General features: G+C 43.5%; 1 protein-coding gene across 6 annotated transcripts in view; it reads left to right on the top strand.

Moving 5' to 3' along the window:
• CHCHD6 (coiled-coil-helix-coiled-coil-helix domain containing 6) overlaps window positions 1–20,626 on the top strand; it is a 471,528-nt gene that overhangs the window by 114,326 nt on the left and 336,576 nt on the right. For 4 of the 6 annotated variants that reach the window (XM_077451735.1, XM_077451740.1, XM_077451737.1 and 1 more), the window contains exon 5: window positions 20,248–20,268. The exons of the other annotated variants lie outside the window; for them this stretch is intronic. In XM_077451735.1, coding sequence (XP_077307861.1) covers window positions 20,248–20,268 — 21 coding nt within the window. The remainder of the gene's footprint in view (window positions 1–20,247; window positions 20,269–20,626) is intronic. 6 annotated transcript variants of the gene reach the window in all.

Consider the following 20,626-nt stretch of genomic DNA (forward strand, 5'->3'; position numbering starts at 1 on the left):
CGTCTGCTTTTAGGGGATCGGACCGGTTCGGATGTCAGCGGATACGTCACTTTTGACATCCATCGCTCCATAGACCAGCGTGGAGCGCCCGTTCAGGTCCGCCGTCAAAACTGACAGGAGGACCTCAACGGTCCGGCAGTGTGAAAGGGGCCTAAAAGGGGTGATACTGGGGGGTGGAACCAAGGAATGTTGCTCAGAGGTGGGTGGAGGGCGTGGAAAAGAAATGACTAGGAAGAGGGGAGTTCCTGCACCTATTTGAGAAAAGAAGCCTTGGTTTTACAGATCTGAACACAGTACAAGTTCACAGATTTTTATGCAGCGGTGTGCTGGGGCCTATAGGAAATAATACACCTGCATTCAGATCAATAAAATAATTTAAAAAAAACACTGTACCTATAAAATGGCATTTTTCTTACGGCTGTGTACATGAGCTGCTGAACGGACATCAGTTTGAGATGCCTTTGAGATCATTCAGAATTCGCTGACGGGTGCATTTGACCTGCAGTTAATCTGTGTCTGACCTGAACTTGACCAGCTTCAACCTCCTTGTCTATTCCCATAGACTTAAAAAAAAAAAAAAGCAATCCTGGCGCGAACAAAAGCCCGTCAGCGCGATACATTTTTAAGCTAATTCTACTGTGGCCTTTGCCTCCCCTCTTCTGTCAGCCATGATGTCAAGGGCAATAGGACATTATAGCTGTCATTTGACAAGCAATCTTTCTGTTTGCTTTAGAGCGTAAATCATCTGTGAAAATGTAGGGATTGCTTCAGTAATGACCCTACGAGCCGTCCGCCGAAATGCGTCTCTCATTACTCAGGCCTGTTAGGTTAGTGGCTGTGTTGTGTGCATCCATGTATAATGACTGGGAGAAAATCAGCACTCATTATCTTTTGTGTCTGTACCTGTCACACGAATTGGTAAATGGGCTAGACACATATATGTCTTTATGTTAAGTTTCTTTCTCCCTGTGCACGCCAGCTGAAATTTAAAATGGGTGTTACACAGTGAGAGAAACAGGGTGCCAGAGTTACCATTACCTAAAAGCGGAGTTCCACCCAAAAATAGATCTAGGTCGCCAACAAAAGACCAGCCAAAACCGCGCGTCTTTTGGGACCGGAGTGTCCCAGAAGACGACGGGGCCATTGAGAAAACGCAGTGCGGCTCGTGCCTGAAGACTAATGTCTTCACTGATAGTTTCCCTTAGTTAATTGCAGTGCCTGCACCCGAGCCGATGGACGAATCAGCTTCAGGGGGCCGACTTAACTGGACAGGTAAAACATCATTTGTGATACACATGTTGTATATCCCCCAACATGCCAGATTGAGAGTGATAATTCTAGTGCCACTATTCAGTTAAAGCTGAACTCTGGGTTTTGATGCACTTTACATAGTGAGGGACACCCATCGTTTGGGCCCAAACAAACTAACATGTGAGGCCACTGGATGTTCTATGTAAGCTGTATGTAGCTGAGGCTACATACAACATATAGCACTGTGTTCCGAGTTCGAGCCGAGACTTCCTATTTCATACCCAGAACACAATAGTGTCTGTCTGATCGGCGCTCAGCCATTCAGAGAAAGCGATGTATTCTAGCATATTCAGAGGTTTTGACATCCTCAGCCCACCTCTCTGACTCTGACCAATCAGAGGAAGTTTTGTATTTATTGATAGAATACATTGCTTTCTCTGGCTGAGTGCTGATCAGATAGACTCTAGTGTGTTCCGGGTATGAGACCGGAAGGTCTCGGCTTGAACCTAGGAATACAGTGCAGTATGCGGTATGGGACCTCAGCTACATACAGTTTATACAGCACATCCAGGGGCCTCACATTGGGGTGGCACAGTAAAATGGGTCGCTGGTTTGAATCCCAACCACGGCACTACCTGCCTTGAGTTTGCATGTTTTCACTGTGCCTGCGTGGGTTTCCTCCGGGTACTCTGGTTTCCTCCCACACTTCAAAGACATGCTGGTAGGTTAATTGGCTTCTGTTCAAAATTGGCCCTAGTATATGAATGTGAGTTGGGGACTCACATCGTGTCTCTTAATGAGACAGTGTACAGGGATAGGGACACAGTGTACAGGGATAGGGACAATTTTAGACACTCACATAGGTTGAACTGGATGGACTGGTGTCTTTATTCAACCTTACGAACCATGTAACATTACACATATTTTAGGTCAAGCCTGGCCCAAATGAACTATGTAAAGTGTATCAAAAGCTTGAGTTCAGCTTTAACTCTAAACTGATGACCTGTGACCTGGGACTTTTAAAGTATTGCCTATGGAATATATAGGGTACTGAAGTTCGTCATCATTTTGTGGGTGCACTTAAAATTAAAGCTGAACATGTTAGGTATCTATTTACTCGGCACATCCTCATTTTTTATATTTTACCAAAAAATTGGGTAATATGATATGTTTTTGTTGCCTAAATATAACTTTAGTGTATTATTTAGTGACATTGTGCGCTTGGTAACCCCTTGCCCAAATATCGTGTGACAAAAAAAAATACCACCATTTTATGATGGACACAGGCAGGCTGCATTGATGGGCACAGGCAGGCTGCATTGATGGGCACAGGCGAGGCTGCATTTATGGGCACAGGCGAGGCTGCATTGATGGGCACAGGCGAGGCTGCATTGATGGGCACAGGCGAGGCTGCATTGATGGGCACAGGCGAGGCTGCATTGATGGGCACAGGCGAGACTGCACTGATGGGCACAGGCGAGACTGCACTGATAGACACTGATAAAGTTGTTAAAATTTATTTTTATAACTTAAATCCGCATAAAACATGGGATAATTTATGAGGGAGTGATTAGGGGCAGAGCAGAGCAGGGTAGGGGGTTGGGTTGGGCAACTGGTGGCGAGTAACCTTTGAGGCCTAGCTAGTAGCTCAGGGCTTGAAATTTTGAGCTCTGCCCTAAACCACGTATTTTTAACAGTAAATCCTTAACGATAACAATGTATATGTGTGCTTTATAAAAAAAAGCAAATAATTTAAAATGGAAACATGAAACTGTTAAATGGTGATTATACAAGTTGAAACGAATGGGTTAAGTAGTAAAAAAAAAAAAAAAAAGAGCATGTCCTGGTTAATAAAGGATTAAAGTGGAAGTAAACCTCCCTATCATTTTCAGCCAAGGAAGCTGCCATCTTTGCCTCTGTTTAATCTTCAACTGCTATGGTGCTGCACATGTGATTCGTTAAAGCGGGAGTCCGCCGGGACTCCGCGTTTTTTTTTTTTTTTTTTAAAAGCCAGCAGCTACAAATACTGCAGCTGCTGACTTTTAAAATAGTGACACTTACCTGTCCAGCGCGCCCGCGATGTCGGCACCCGAAGCCGATCTTTAGATCGTCACTCGGGTGCTGCCGCTGCCATCTTGGGTATGGGAATCAGGAAATGGAGCCTTTCGGCTTCATTTCCCGGTTCCCTACTGCGCATGCGCGAGCCGCGCTACGCAATAAGGACGGTCCCCGCTGCCTCTGGGATCTGTGTGTTTCCCAGCAGGCAGCGGGAGCACTTGCGGAAGGGGGCAGGCACTTGCAGAAAGGGGCGTAATCTACGCCCCTTTCCGCAGAGAGCTATCCCGGAAGTGGGTGCAGTTACCTGGATTATCCAGGTAACTGCACCCCCTCCCCCCTGAAAGGTGCCAGTTGTGGCGCCGGAGGGGGGGGAGGATTCCGATGAGCGGAAGGTCCATTTTAGGGTGGACCTCCGCTTTATGACACCAGCCATTGGAATGCTTTGATAGTTTGGCTGAGAGCACAGCCAATGTGCAGTTAGCATTCCCGGCATGCCTTTTTTTTTTAACTGTTTAAATCGATGGGTTTACTTCCACTTTAACTCCCTGTGCACACAATAAAAACTTTCCTCTGTCAGCTGCAGCTCTCTCACTCACAAATCTGCTTGACAGGGAATGCAGGAGATAAGATGGCTACTGTGTTGTTTTGACTTAAAATGTTACTTAGAATTTTCACGGAGATTGTATATCAGGGTGATCATTCAGTGAGGAAGACAACTGACTAGCTCCCAGTCATAGGAATTGGATCTCACAGGCTGTGCACAGAAGCTGAGTAGAAGGAGATAAGAAAAGAGTGCGGGGAGTACAAGACACCCCCTGTGCACAGATAAGGGGGTTTTGTGGACGTTTGTAAGACACCCAAGTTAGGCAACTAGTTAATATCTGGGGGTTTTAACAAATCTTCAGGACTAAAATGGATTATTTTTTTATTTATTTATTTATTTAATCTGCAAAAAAATGCAACGAAAGGGTTAAAGGGACTGTGTCCTGTACTGTACTAAATGAAATAGATTTTACTGGTAAGTCAAATATCCCATCTTGCAACTAAAAAATAAAATAGAGAAGTACAAAGTTTCTTCTATAACTGGGCTAACCAGCACTTTATTTGTAACTGTACTGTTTTTAACCCCACCAGTTGGAACAATAGAATTCTGGAAAATTTGAAATATGGCATCGTAGGAGTTAAAGTGGTAAGAGCGTGAGTTAATTTCAAAGCGGGTACAGTATTTGGCTAAATAAAAATGTCGGCGCTCTTACAAAGCATTGTGATTTTAGCTGTAAAGACGTCCGCTATTTTCCACACACCTCTTGGGCTCCGTCTTCCCGTTTGCTCATCCTGTAATATTTCACTGCCTTATTTCCTTTAAAGACTCAGATGAAGCTAATGTTGATTTGATAAGGTTCTTTTCCCTTTTCTCTCTCTTTAATTTGAAATATCTGTAATTTTGCGCTTCATGGGCTCAAGCGGGGAATTAGTGAGGGAGAGAGAGAGAGAGACGGCCTAGGCGGCGGTGGGGGAGGGCTGGGAGACTCTGCTGTCGCTGCAGATTGCCTCAATGGACTGTAAAGGTGTGAAAGATTATGAATTTTGATGGTCGAGGCGACCACAGATATGGTAATACCAGAGGAGGAGCTGCATGTATGTTGAATAGAAAGCTTCTTGTAGACTGCAGACATTAAAGACACTCTAAACCCAGTCACTAAAATCTCATCTGCAATTTAACATGACATTTTAAAAGTATTTTAGTCTTTTGAAATTTGCAGCCTTCAATAAAATAGTTGTCTGGTGATCCTGCCATGAAGATTCTTGATCTGGTACTGAGCATGGGTGACAGCAGTGTTCCATTTCAGCTACTATGTTGTCACCCTGTGCTGTGGTTTTATGGCTATAGGGACAACAAAAGGATTTTCTGTTGATTAAAGTGGAAATTCACCCTTTAAGGGAAGTTCCGCTTTTCTGCCACCTTGTCAACTTTTGGACAACTTTTTTTTTTTTATTGGGGGGGGAGTAGGTACCTGGTTGTAACAGGTACCCACTCCCACTTCCACCCTGATTGCCTAGACGATCCAAGCTGAAGTTGCCCACCCCCCCAGCCCCCAGCCTCTTGGGGCACGTCATGTGCAGTGGGGAGCCACAAGGGGTCACAGCCAGCTTCCCACAGTTAGCAAGACAGCGCCGGGCCCTCAAAGCCTGGCAAAGAGCCGGTCCAGGTGAGGACAGCCTGGACAGGTAAGTATTTTTTTATAGTATCTACTGACTTATTTTTTTGGGGTGTGGGTGGGGGGGGGGGGGTGATTATGAAAGACCTCTTTAATATAGCAGGTACTATTCTTAAGCTGGGTGTACACTTTTTTTTCTTTAGGGAATGGGTACCTGGTTTTGACAGGTTCCCGCTCTCATTTCACCCTGGATTGCCTAGGAGATCCGAGCTGAAGTTCGGGCCCAAACCCCCACCCACCCGCAGCCTCTTGTAACACACGCCACAGGACCTAGGAGGCTGCGAGACCATTCACAGGGTGCAGCGCATCTTGAGCACATGCAGTGGGGGCCCGGCTGTGAAGTTGGAAGTAGTCACAGCCAGCTTCCCACCATTAGCATGGTGGCATTGAGGACCAGAAAACTCAAACAACAAGCCCAGTTGAGGACAGCACTGGATCCCTGGACAGGTAAACGTCGTTTTATTAAAAGTCAGCAGCTATAGTATTTGTAGCTGATGATTTTTCATTTTCTTTTGGTGGGGTGGGGGGGCAGTTGGCTGGAGAACCTTTTTAATATAGCAGTTGCCATTCATTCACCCAGATCGAAATGCAATCAGTTGCTGCTGTACCGAGACAAATTTTAACACGTGTATACCCAGATTTAGACTCAGGGAATAGCATTGCCAGTGGACATTTCAGAATTGGGGCTCATTCACAGCACACAGTTCATAACACAGTGGACATAACGCAATGTGAATGTGTGCTCGTGTGCAATGATTAATGCCGCGTACACACGGTCGAACTGTTTGACGTACTTAGTCCATTGAAACACATTTCAGCGGACAATCCGCTCGTGTGTGGGGTTCAGCGGACTTTTTCAGCGTGCAGTCCGGAGTACTAAGAATTTCGTTTTTTCCGAAAATCTGTCCGTCGTACTTTGGTTTCAGCGGACAATACGGTCGTCAGTATGCTAGTCCGACGGACTAAGAATGGCGCATGCCCAGAAAGGATTTACAGGGCTTTGCTGTGTCTTGGGCTTCCTATTTCTAGTCCCGTCGTACGTGCTGTATGTCATCGCGCAAGCTTTCGTCGGACTGTTTGTGTATCCGTGTGTGGTCAAGTCCGTTCAGTGGAAAGTACGCCGGATTGTATGACGGACTAAGTACGTCAAACAGTTCGACCGTGTGTACGCGGCATTAGTGCTCCCACTGAATGCTTTTCAGTGCATTTTTAAACTGCATCCAGAATGCATTCATAGTGTATGCCCATGGTCCTAGTCCAAACCAGTGTGGTCAGTTACAGTGCTTGCAAAAGCAGTACAACCCGTTGCATTTTTTTTTTTTTCACCTTGAATGCCTCAAAATGCATATAAGCACCTCAGAATGCACATTGTCCAAATGAGAGAGAAAATAAATAAATCAATAAATCAAGTGACAAAATAAAAATAAGCAAATGCACTAAAACGCATTGAAAACACATTCAAATTGAACAGCCAACACCACCAAATCCCCCATTTCCCATGCCTCTTCTGTAAGGTGCTTCAGTGGTCACAGGGCCTGCATTGTATGTGAATATGCTGCGGAACCCACCACAAGCTGGAGCATTGATGGGAACAGGAGAGCACCAGCTGTCAGGAGAGCTAGGGATAAGGTAAGCAAATGACCTTGTTATTGGTACCCTGGGCATAAATAAGCTGGTTGGTGTAAACGGCCTTGTTCTTGTGTTGAGACTGCAATGGGCAGTGTTGCCCAACGCAGTCCAAAGGTGCTGGCATGAACAAGCCCTTAGAGCCAGTGCTCCAGCAATTATCGTGACTAACCAGAGGCTCCAGCCAAAAGCCGTAAAGCTTTTATCTCTGCTTTGGACCCGGCAGACTCCGTCAAAGTTCTTTTTTTTTTTTTTTTTTTTTTTTTTTTTTTTTTTTTAGAATAGGTCAACCATTCAGCATTGCCCGGACTGGCTGCACAGAAAAATAAAATATTTTACAATTGTTGCCCATTAAAACTGCTTGGAACTGCTTCCATTTTTAACTGACCCCCTTTAAAAAAAGAGTTCACTTTTGTTTAAAATTGCATAACATTCTGTCCAAAACTGCTGCACGGGTCATTTCCTAATAAACCAAGATTAAAAATTACCTTTCCATTTCAATCTTCAGCCGCTATGATTCTGTAAAACTGCCAAAAAAATTCAAATCTCTCTTCTATGCAACAGAGGCAGCAGCTCTTTGTCTTTTAGACTGGATTTCCCAGAATTCTCATCCTTGTAATTGGCTGACAGGCTTTCCCAGAAACCTGCAGAGCTGGATTGAGGTCAGATTTGCAGGCAACACGTTGCTCGAGGTGTCTCATCTTTGGATGTGGCCATTAAGTAAATCTCTAAAAGCATCAGACTGGTTGCTGCAATGCCTCGGCATACCTTAACCACTTACAGACCGGACCATTTTGCTGGCTTAAGACCAGACCACTTTTTGCGATTCGGCACTGCGTCGCTTTAACTGACAATTGCGCGGTCGTGCGACGTGGCTCCCAAACAAAATTGACGTCCTTTTTTTCCCCACAAATAGAGATTTCTTTTGGTGATATTTGATCACCCCTGCGTTTTTTTTTTTTTGCGCTATAAACAAAAATAGACCGACAATTTTGAAAAAAACGCATTATTTTTTACTTTTTGTTATAAAAAATATATTAAAAAAACATTTTTTTTCCCTCAGTTTAGGCCGGTATTCTTCTACATATTTTTGGTAATAAAAAACGCAATAAGCGATTGTTGATTTGTTTGTGCAAAAGTTATAGCGTTTACAAAGTAGGGGATAGTTTTATGGCATTTTTATTAATCATTTTTTTTTTACTAGTAATGGTGGCGATCAGCGATTTTTACTGTGACTGCGACATTATGGCGGACACATCGGACATTTTTGACACATTTTTGGGACCATTGTCATTTATACAGCAATCACTGCTATACAAATGCATTGATTCCTGTCTAAATGACACTGGCAGTGAAGGGGTTAAAGTGGTTGTATACTAATTTTTTTTTACTTTTATCTACAGGAAAGCCTATAATAAGGCTTACCTGTAGGTAAAAAAAATATCTCCTAAACCTGTACGGTTTAGGAGATATTCCCCTCGGTATGCGCCGCTGACTGCAGCGGCGCATGCGCACAAGGGGATTCTCGGCCTGAAAATCCGGCAGTGGCCGGCCGGCCGGGAATGAAATCTCCCGCGCGCATGCGCGGGAGTGACGATATCGCGGCTCTGGCCACTCACAGCGCCGGAGCTGCGATACCCGGAAGAAACGCAGAGGGAGCATGTCAGCTCCCTTGGCGTGGATCGGGCCAGATGTCGGGGCCTCGTTCTAAGGTAAGTATTTCATAATGAGCTAGTATGCGGTGCATACTAGCTCATTATGCATTTTGCTTTGCAGGTTTAAAAAAAAATAATAATAATTGCGGGTTTATGGGGCCACCCACTGTCCGAGGGCCCCCGGGGCCACTAGGGGGGCCCCATCAGGGTTGTCAGCCTCAGTAAAACCAGGGACAGTATGTAAAAATCTGTGTTTTCTTTACATCCTGTCTCTGAAATGTCCCTTACTGACATCCTTTTGGTCTAACAATCCTGAGATTATAGCTGCCCCACCCCTCCAGTACCTTCTCAGCCAATAGAAACATATATGTGTATACTTTGTGATTGTATACTGTGTGGCCCCATAATCTCCTAATGCCCGTGGCCCCCCATAATCTCCTAATGCCCGGGGGCCCCGTAATCTCCTAATGCCCGGGGGCCCCGTAATCTCCTAATGCCCGGGGGCCCCCATAATCTCCTAATGCCTGGGGGCCCTGTAATCTCCTAATGCCCGGGGGCCCCATAATCTCCTAATGCCCGTGGCCCCCCATAATCTCCTAATGCCCGGGGGCCCCATAATCTCCTAATGCCCGGGGGCCCCATGAGTTGTCAGTCCGCCCCTGTCTGTGTTCCATTTGGTAATGCAGATTTCTCTAGTTTTCTTATTACATTACGACTGGAGCACTTTGGTATCCCGAAAAGCAGAGTCCCTCTCTTATGGAAAAGCAACCAGGTCCCCCCATGGCATTTTTATTAAATGATCTTTGGACTGACACGTTGATTTTATACGGGTGCTTCGACATTCCACGTTGCTCCGCTACATGCATACAATAAACGGCATGAAAAGTCTTGTGTATAATTAGGGGGCCCATTGACGTGTGCCTGTCCCATATTTTCACACCAGGAACCCTTTATAGAATTGCAGAAGTTGGCATTTCTCTATTCTCCATCTGCCCGTCATCACTTCTATAACACATTCTGACAAAGCCTTTTACCTGAGGATTGATGAACTGCTAACTAGATCTTGCTCTTGTATCTGCTGTACACGGAGGGGGGGGGGGGGGGGGAGAGTCATTTTCATACTGCAGAGAGAATGACGTAGTGGTCTGGCGGATTTGGTTTTAGGCGTTCGGAACTGATAAATGGAAATAATCTAAAGTGATTTCCATTTTGTTGCAGTTAATACAATTTGATGAAGCAGCTGATTAAGATAAGAACCGTAATCTAGATGAGAAGTTTTTATTTTTTTTTTCCATTTTATTTGAGCTGAAGAAGTAACCAGTTAACTGTTTGTTATGTTTTCCATGTGTATGTGGGTTATCCTCTCAGTCCCCCCCCCCCCCAAATCCATATACACTGTATGGAAAATAAAACGCCCAAACTTCATCACCTGACTAAGGTCTATTTAAAGGGGTTTTAAACCTTCATGTTTTTTCACCTTAACCGGTTCCCGACCGGCTCCTGCACATATATATATATATGTATACGTCGGCAGAATGGCACGGCTGGGCAAGGTAACGTACCCCTTTAAATTTCGAGCTCTGTGACCGCACCCGGGGGTCCCGCGGACTCGATCGCCGTGTGGGGATACCCGCGATCGTGTCACGGAGCTCAAGAACGGGGAGATGCCGATGTAAACAGCATCTCCCCCGTTCTGCTCCCGCGGACTCAATCGCCACGGGGATACCCGCGATCGTGTCACGGAGCTCAAGAACGGGGAGATGCTGTTTACTTCGGCCTAATGACAGCACACTGATCGTCTGCTCCCTGCCATCGGGAGCAGCGATCGGTGTGATGTCACACACAGCCATGCCCCCAGAACAGTTAGAAATATGCCCCTAGGATACACTTAACCCCTCCCCCGCCCCCACTAGTGGTTAACCCCTTCTCTGCCAGCAACATTTTTACAGTAATCAATGCAATTTTATAGCATCGATCGCTGTATTAATGCCAATAGTCCCAAAAATGTGTCAAAATTGTCCAACGTGTCCGCCATAATGTCGCAGTCACGATAAAAATCGCTGATCGCCGCCATTACTAGTAAAAAAAAAAAATAATAATTTATAAAAATGCCATAAAACTATCCCCTATTTTGTAGATGCTATAACCAATGCGCAAACCAATCAATAAACGCTTTTTGCATTTTATTTTTTTTTTATTTATTTTTTTACCAAAAATATGTAGAAGAATTAAGTATTGGCCTAAACTGAGGAAAAAAAATGTTTTTTTATATATTTTCGGGGGATATTTATTATAGCAAAAAGTAAAAAAGAATGTGTTTTTTTTCAAAATTTACGTTTTTTTTTTTTGTTTATAGCGCAAAAAATAAAAACCGCAGAGGTGATCAAATCGCACCAAAAGAAAGCTCTATTTGTGGGAAAAAAAGGACGTCAATTTTGTTTGGGAGCCACGTCGCACGTCCGCGCAGTTGTCAGTTAAAGCGACGCAGTGCCGAATCGCAAAAAAACGCTCTGGTCAGGATGGGGGTAAATCCTTCTGGGGCTAAAGTGGTTAATGCATCCTATGCATTAAGGGGAAAAAACACCTGGCGGTGACCACCCCCGTTTTTTTACTTACCGGAGCTCTGGAACCTGACTCGGTGGGGACGCGCTGTCTCTTTGCACAGGGTACTCTGCTCTTGATTGGATAGATTGATAGCAGCATATCCATTGGCTCCTGCTGCTGTCAGTCATATCCAATGACCCAGGGGGTGGGGCCGAGTCATACATTCGGCGGCTATGCTGGACTCAGGAGCGCGCCTGCAAGGTAACCCCCTTGGGAGAGCGCTTCTCCTAGGGCAGTGATGGCGAACCTTGGCACCCCAGGTGTTTTGGAACTACATTTCCCATGATGCTCGGCTACACTGCAGAGTGCATGAGCATCATGGGAAATGTAGTTCCAAAACATCTGGAGTGCCAAGGTTCGCCATCACTGTCCTAGGGGGTTATCTGATGTCGGGAGGAGCTGCGAGAGCCACCAGGGCACCCCAGAAGATGAGGTTCGGGGCCACTCTGTGCAAAACGAGCTGCACAGTGGAGGTAAGTATGATATGTTTGTTATTTAAAAAAAAACCAAAAAAACCTTACAAACACTTTAGCTAGCATTCAGTATACAGGGGGTCCCCGGGTTACAAACAAGATAGGGACTGTAGGTTTGTTCTTAAGTTGAATCTGTTTGTAAGTTGGAACAGGTACATTGTAAGTTGGAACAGTGTAGCTCCAGCCAAAAAATCTATTTTTAAAGTGGTTGTAAACCCTTACAAACCACTTTCACATACAGGTAAGCCTAGATTAAGGCTTACCTGTAGGTCCAAGAAATATCTCCTAAACCTATATGGTTTAGGAGATATTTGCCCGAAAACAGGCACCGCTGTCTACGGCGCATGCGCCCATAGACAGCGGCGCGCAGGCGCACTGAGCGCGTCATTCTCAACAACGGAGCTGCCGCGCGTGTCGGCTCCCGTGCACATGCGCGGGAGTGACGTCATCGCGGCTTCGCCGAATGACAGTGGCGGAGCTGCGAGACCCCACCAAGAAGATGGATGCGGCGGACTACAGGGGACAGCGGCGACTTCGCTGGCTCCTGTGTCAGGTAAGTGACACATAATGGACTACTATGCGATGCATAGTAGTCCATTATGCTTTACCTTTGCAGGGAATGAAAGAGGAAGTAAACTCATCAGGGTTTACTTCCTCTTTAAGCTTTTTGGTTAACATAATGAAGGGTTATCACCCCTTTTTGGATAACATAATGAAGGGTTATCACCCCTGTAACATTTGTTTAGCTGTCTGTGCCCCTGTACAGAAGATTTCACCTCGCTTTCTGTCCCAATGGTAATTGGATTTTGAACATTTTGGGCTGTTGGGGAAACAAGGATTGGTGATAAAGTATCAGTGGAGACACCTTTTTCCCATATTAACGCTTACAGGAGAGAATTTCCCTTCCTAGGGGTAGATTTCCTATTTGTAAGTAGGGGACCCCCTGTATACAGTTGTGCCTCATACGTTTTACCTCTGTCAGGACAGTGCTGGTGACATGCACTCTCCCAAGAAAAAGAACTCTCTAGCAATACACACCAAACTGAGCAGGTGCAGAGTGATTCCAAAGGCTCTGTCTCATCAGGACATGGATCGGGCACAGTGGAAGAAGGGGAGAATCAGAGAAAACAGGATCAAACAGCCTTTTTACACAATGCAGGCGACTTACCAATTGGGGGGGGGGGGGGGGTTTAACAGCGAGTATAACCAGCAGACTTTACTGTATATACAGACTGACTGATTTTAATGTTGTGGGTTTAGTAAAACTTTAAGTTGAAGGTAATAAAAGTACACAGACTGCGGGAGAGAGAACCTTTCCTTTTAAACCCGCAAAGGTAAAACCACTGTCTTTAGTTCTGGATAGAGCAGGGAAGGGACTGAATTTTTAATTTTGTGTTGCCTTTGTACCCATTTTCCGCTCGCCTCCTGTCCCTGTGACAAGAATCAGAAGAAAAAGTAAATCAAAATCACGCTGACAGGGGGTCGGCAATCAAAGCAATTTATTTATTTTTTTTAGTAACTTCGGGCATCTAAAATAACAGTAATAGAAGCTTTGGGTGTACTGACCCTTTAATTATCTGTGTTTTTGTATGTCCTCTAGGTGAGCAATTTGGCGTGAATGCAGAAAAGCGTATTTTATATTTACAGTCTGCCTTTGGAAAAACTTTGTGCGTCTGTCAATATAATCATTCCGTTGCAAGAAACATTTACAGCCATCGATGTTTAAACGCATCGGCGCGCCGTCTGCGGCTATTATTTTTTCTGGATTTGTTCTTTTTTTTTTTATTTTATCTTTGTTCCTTCTTTTTATTGTTTTTCTATGTAAGAGATGGCTGCGTGGGGGCAGATGAATAATCAGTCGATAAACATTGCTCATAGGCATAAACAAGAGGATTGCAGATCAGCCGGTTATTAGTCTCCGCGATACTTTAGGTCATTTTGTAGTTTAGATTTTTTGGAGATGAAATGAGGACAGAGGCAAGTTGCTGTGGTTTATCATAGCAGGGAGTAATGGGTCAGCTTTTGGAAGATTTTATTACCAATTAGCGCTAACATAGTGCCTACTGTTCTATATCAAACTTGTCAGTAATCTGTCTACTCACCGAATCTCTTCAATCTCTGGCACGCTGCTCACGTATGGTCTCATAAATTCAACTGGACCATGCCGAGGTGTGGCAAACGTTACTTCTTATTGCCGAAAGTGCTCATTACTGAACACCAAGATTTTCAGCATGGTGGCAAATTCTTGTGAGACCGATAGCCTGTCCTACAAACCAGTCCCCATGTTGTGAGGAAGGAGGTAGAATACATACCTCCCAACTTTTTGAGATGGCAACGAGGGACACCTATTAGCAAAAGTATGTAGGCATAGGACACACCCCCTGCCATGCCCCCTTATAGGAGAATTATGCAAGAATTCTTGTGAGACTGACTGCCTATCCTACAAACCAATTCTTATGAGACTGATAGCCTACCCTACAAACCAATTCTTGTGAGACCGATAGCCTATCCTACAAACCATTCTTATGAGACCGATAGCCTATCCTACAAACCAATTCTTGTGAGACCGATAGCCTATCCTACAAACCAATTCTTGTGAGACCGATAGCCTATCCTACAAACCAATTCTTATGAGACCGAAAGCCTATCCTACAAACCATGCTGTGAGGAAGGAGGTGGAATACATACTTCCCAACTTTTTGAGATGGGAACGAGGGAAACCTATTAGCAAAAGTATGTAGGCATAGGACACACCCGCTGCCACGCCCCCTTAAAGGAGAATTATGCAAGAATTCTTGTGAGACCGATAGCCTATCCTACAAACCAATTCTTGTGAGGCAAATAGCCTATCCTACAAACCAATTCTTATGAGACCGATAGCTTACCCTGCAAACCATTTATTGTGAGACTGATGGCCTATCCTACAAACCAATTCTTGTGAGACTGATGGCCTACCCTACAAACCAATTTTTATGAGGCCGAAAGCCTATCCTACAAACCATGCTGTGAGGAAGGAGGTGGAATACATACTTCCCAACTTTTTGAGATGGGAACGAGGGAAACCTATTAGCAAAAGTATGTAGGCATAGGACACACCCCCTGCCACGCCCCCTTGAAGGAGAATTATGCAAGAATTCTTGTGAGACCGATAGCCTATCCTACAAACCATTTCTTATGAGACCCATAGCCTATCCTACAAACCAATTCTTAGGAGACCGATAGCCTATCTTACAAACCGTGCTGTGAGGAAGGAGGTAGAATACATACCTCACAACTTTTTGAGATGGGAACGAGGGAAACCTATTAGCGAAAGTATGTAGGCATAGGACACACACCCTGCCACGCCCCCTTAAAGGAGAATAATGCAAGAAAATGATTAGTTAAACCCACCCCCCACTCCGTCGCCCCCCTTACTATTCCTTTATACTGGCTTTTGAAATTTAGAAATGCTGAATTTTGGAAATTGGATGAAAGGTTTAGTAATGGGAAACACTTTTTGAGAGATAAATAACTATATAGATCAGACCAAAATGAGGGACAGATGAGAGGAAAGGGAGACGGAGGGACTTTGTTCCAAATCCGGGACAGTCCCTCGAAATCCAGGACAGTTGGGAGCTATGGGAATATACTGTAGATAATTTCAGTGTTAAAGTGCAGCTACCTTTTAAAAATACATCTAATGCCAAAACAGATTTGTATTACTAATACAGTGGAACCTTGGATTACGACCATAATCTGTTCCAGGAGAATGCTTGTAATCCAAAACACTATCAAAGTGAGTTTCTCCATAGAAGTCAATGGAAATGAAGATAATTTGTTCAGCATTGACTTCTATTACATGCAATACCGCATGTGGCCAGTGGTTGGGGGGGGGGGGGGGCTGGAGAGCCTTGGAAATACTTGGCGACAGCTCGGCTGAATTCAGAAAGGCTTGGAAACACTCGCTCGGGAGCGGAGTATTTCCGTGTGATTCTGAGTATTTCCGAATGGCTCCGAACTGTTTCGAGTGTCCCTGGCGCCACCACACCTCTGGCCAAATGCGGTACTGCACACCCCATTAGCTTCTGCTCTTTTTGCGGGACAACACTCTCAAACGGAGTCAGAATTTAAAAGAACAAAGTTGCTCGTCTTTCAAGGCGCTCGTTAACCGCGTTACTCGTAAACCAAGGTTCCACTGTAAATGGATATAAAATTGAGGTGTCACATCAAAAATTAAAGTGAAGTCCTAGAGTCCTTTCACATGGGTTTGTCCGTGTACGGACTCCGCTTTGCTCTTTGGGGGGAACGATCCGCTGATTCCTGCTGAGCAGGCGGATGACAGGTCAGTCTCTGCTCACTGTGCAGAGGCGGACCTGTCAGAGCCCCGCTCTCCTCTATGGGAGATTGGATGGAAACTGACTGTCCGTTTCCTCCAGATGGATGGAAAATAGGCTTTCCATCCGTCTGGATTTGGCAGACCAGATCGGATCTCGGCGGATGTCAGCATACATGTTATCGTTTTTTTTTTTATGTGTGTGAGTGAATTATTTTATATATATATATATATATATATATATATATATGTGTATGTATATGTATGTGTGTGTGTGTGTGTCTTATGCCCCATACACACAGTCGGACATTCCGATGGAAAAAGTCCGATCAGAATTATGTTGTCGGAAAATCCGATCGTGTGTGGGCTCCATCGGACTTTTTCTGTCAGAATTATTTCCCACGGAAAAGGTTTGAGAGCTGGATTTAAAAATTTTCCGATCGGACCTTTTCTGATCGTTTGTAGAGAATTCCGACGCACAAAGTGCCACGCATGCTCAGAAAAAAAATGGAGACGAAAGCTATTGGCTACTGGCCTCTACGTAGTCCCGTCGTACGTTATGAATGTCATCTCGTTCCGACCGATCGGATTTTCCGTCAACTTTGTGCGACCGTGTGTATGCAAGACCAGTTTCGGGGAAAAATCCATCGGAAAAAATCCAACGGATTTTGTGGTCGGAATGTCCAATCGTGTGTATGGGGCATTTAAAGTTTTTTATAATTTTTTTTGTTTAATTCATTAGTCAAACTATTTATAAACCTCCCATACGTTACACATTCAGAGGTATGGTGAATGCTTTTCTCTTTTGGTTTTTCTTTTATATTGTGTTAAACTTTTTTTCTTTTTATTTTTTAACAAAGTAGGCCAAAATTATATATATATATATATATATATATATATATATATATATATATATATATATATATATATATATATATTAGTAGTAAAAGCAGGCACTGGGCACAGCGTTCCCCCTGGGAAGGTAGAGGTGGTGTTGAATTCTTTTCAAAATGCATTCTTTTTCCTTCTCTTTAATGCCAATTTTTTACTTTGTTGGAAAAAAAAAAAAATAGGTCAGGCAGAAACCATAAATGAAATATATAATTCGAAATACAGAACAAAATCAAAAAACCCTTTAGGAAAAAAAAAAAAGGAGAAAAAGTTAAAAAAGAGGGGTTAATGTATTCATAACCCGACCCAGAAATGATAAGAAAGGCCAAAAATATCAGACAGTGAAGAGCGGCAGTTAGGCCTTGTGACAGAGTTTAGTTTGGAGAATTTGTACCGTGGTGAGACCTTTCACGGGAGGTTAGACGTCAATTCCTGCGCTAATGCAGCTGTCCAAAATTGCCAACTGAAGCGTAAGAAAGGGCGCATGGGGGAGTAGAGGGCACAAAAATGGCTGGGAGAGGGGAAAGAAAATCTTTTCATATTTTGAATAAAGATTTATTGTAACAAAGCTTAATTTTTTTATTTTATTTTTAATCCTTAAAGCAGTTGTAAACCGTTGGTTAATTTTTTAAAAAATTTTATTTTTTTATTTTATTTTTTTAGGACCTGCAAGGTAAAGGCATAATATGCTAGTATGTATTGAATGCTATCACATTACGGTATGTGAAACTTGCCTGAAAACGAAGCCCTCCAGCGATGGCGGCAGCGGCGTCCATCTTCTCCCCAGTCTTCCTTCCGGGTCCGCGGACTCCGGCTCTGTGACAGACCAGAGCCGTGATGACATCACTCCTGCGCATGCGCGGGGAAGCCGTCATTCACAGGACATGTATCTGAAGGAACAGCACGGGTGGTCGTTCCTTCAGAGCGCATGCTCTGGTGACGTAATTGCCTGCATGTAATGTAAATATCTCCTAAACTGTGCCCGTTTAGGAGATCTTTACAGTACCTATAGGTAAGCCTTATTGTAGGCTTACCTATAGGTACACATTATGCATGGGAGTTTACTCCCTCTTTAAAAGGTGCAATTGTTAAATAGATACGTTTGGCATTTAAACTGCTAGGTGACGCCTATATTTACCTTGGCATTATTTCTAAGCAGCAAGAAAGTTTGTATCCTCATTTACCACCAGAATTTGAAGCTTTTGGATTTCTTCTTTCTTTGTTTTTCTTAGATTGCTTTTTTAAACATTTTTTTTTATATATTTTCAAGTTTCCCTTTGCCTCCTCCGTTGTAAAAAGGGTGTTTTTTTACAGAGCTCAATAGCTCAAGTTAAGCTGTAAACACATGAGCTGAAATATACACCCATGTGTGACTAAAGCAGATCAGTAACCTTTTTCTCCTTCAGAGGTTACAATTTAAGATAGCCTGCCTTAAGAACGGGTTCACATATGTGCAAATTGGATGCGGTTTTCACAGCATCCAATTCGCATTACATGTGAGTGTGACCGGCTCTCAGTGGCCAGAAAATTTAAAAGAAAAAGTCTGGAAAACTTCTGCTTGAACGGATGAGAACTTGAAATGTTAATGTGTTTGTCGCCCGAACAGTTTGCACCAGGCATATGTTACAAAACAAAGGAAGAACCGATTAATTTATGTCCATTGAATGATTTATCGATCGATATTACATTGATATTACAAGATGGCAAAATCGTTTGCTTTCACGACCGTGTTTTTCGAAAACACATTTGAACATTTTTTTAGGTGTATGGCTAGCATAAGACTGGGATGCCATAAAAGTTCATGTGCGTGTAAAGGCAAACGTCCCAATACTTTTGACATTATAGTGTATATTGCACATTTAAATTAGCTCCTGCCCCCAAGGAGCTTACAATCTAAGGTCCTTAACTCACATTCATTCATACACATGCTAGGGCCATTATAGACAAGAGCCATTTAACCTACCAGCATGCTGTGGATGGTGGGAGGAAACCCACACAGAGAGAAGATGCAAACTCCATGCAGGTAGTGCTGTGGTTGGGATTTGAACCAACGACTAGTGCTCAGCCATTATGCCTGTGTGCATGAGGCCTAAGCCCTTGTACACACGGTCGGAGATTCCGACAACCAAATCCGTCGGATTTTGTCCGAAACTGTTGTATACACACGGTCAGATAAAGTTGTCGGAAAATCCGATTGTTCAGATTGTGATGACGTTATTTCATTACGACGGGACTACGTTCAGGCTAGTAGCCAATAGCTTTGGTGTAGGAATTTGATCTGAGCATGAGTGGCACTTTGTCCGATCGGAATTCGCTACACATGATCGGAGTATGTCCGATCGGAGCATTTTGTCTGAAAATTTTACCAAGTTGGAAAACTTGGTCCGTCGGATACTCCAACGGAAACAGTCCGATGCAGACCACACACAGTCGGAAAATATCCGACAAAACGGTCCGATCGGACACATTCCGTTGGAATCTACCGACCGTGTGTACAAGGGCTAAGGCTGGATTCACACCTATGCAGTTTTAGTGTTTTTTTTTTTTTCATTTTGAAGATTTGCACTACAGTCCATATAACATGGTTTCCTATGGAAGACATTCTGTAGTGCAAATCTGCAAAATGCAAAAAGCACTAAAAATGCGCATAGGTGTGAATCCGGCCTAACTCCCAAAGTTAGTACCTGTCATTTACAGCATTGTTTATTTTACGTAAACAAATGGTAATGTGAGCTACTTTGTTTCCATAATAAAAAAATAAAATAAAAAAAAAGTAAAAACATATGAAGCCAAAATAAAGGTAAAAGTTTGGCTCAATACAAAAAGGGAAAAAAAAGCGAAAAGAATTCAGCCCCCGAAGTGATGAATTGTGCCCGCTGTTGCATTGAAATGGCCCTTGAAGAGTCTCTTTGACGCTTTGTAAGACCCGGGTTCCCGCTTTGGCCCTGCTGTGCAGCGATTTATAGAACAGTCACCGCTCGCTGATCTAATGTTCTGCGATTTCTGAGCTTTCTCTACACTTGGTGCACGCAGAGCTTTGTGCCGACGAACCTCCGACTTAATAAATCACTGACATTCTTGCTTTTTTTTTTTTTTTTCTCTCCTTTCTCTCTTTTCCTCTCTCTCCCCCTCTCCTTTTTTTTTTTTATTTTGCAAAGCCTGCGGATTTGGATGAATGGGTAAGCACTGTTTGGCTCGTGTTCATGCTTATTTCACTTGTCATATTGTCACTGTGGTGGGGATTTTTTTTGTGGAAGCCAAAGTGTATTTCATTTCCGTCTCTTCTCTTCGCCTTTCTCTGTGTTTTTTTTTTTTTTGCTTTCTTCTTTATTTTTATTTTTTCTTCTTCTTTAATGGTTTCTGTAAAGTGGCCCATTTGTGCATGAAGGAAATAGCAATCTGGTCTAATTTGTTGTTGCATTAACATTTGATTAATTTAGAGAAATGTTTCAAAATTAATTTAGAGGCATAGGCATGGTTCACATTTTTTAGTTTTCTTTTTTTTTTTTTTTTCTTTTTTTCTTTTTTTTTTTTAAT

Source organism: Lithobates pipiens, unplaced genomic scaffold (assembly GCF_037356315.1).
Source record: "Lithobates pipiens isolate NorthernLeopardFrog02 unplaced genomic scaffold, aLitPip1_a1.2 Scaffold_23, whole genome shotgun sequence".
NCBI classification, from domain to species: Eukaryota; Metazoa; Chordata; class Amphibia; order Anura; family Ranidae; genus Lithobates; species Lithobates pipiens.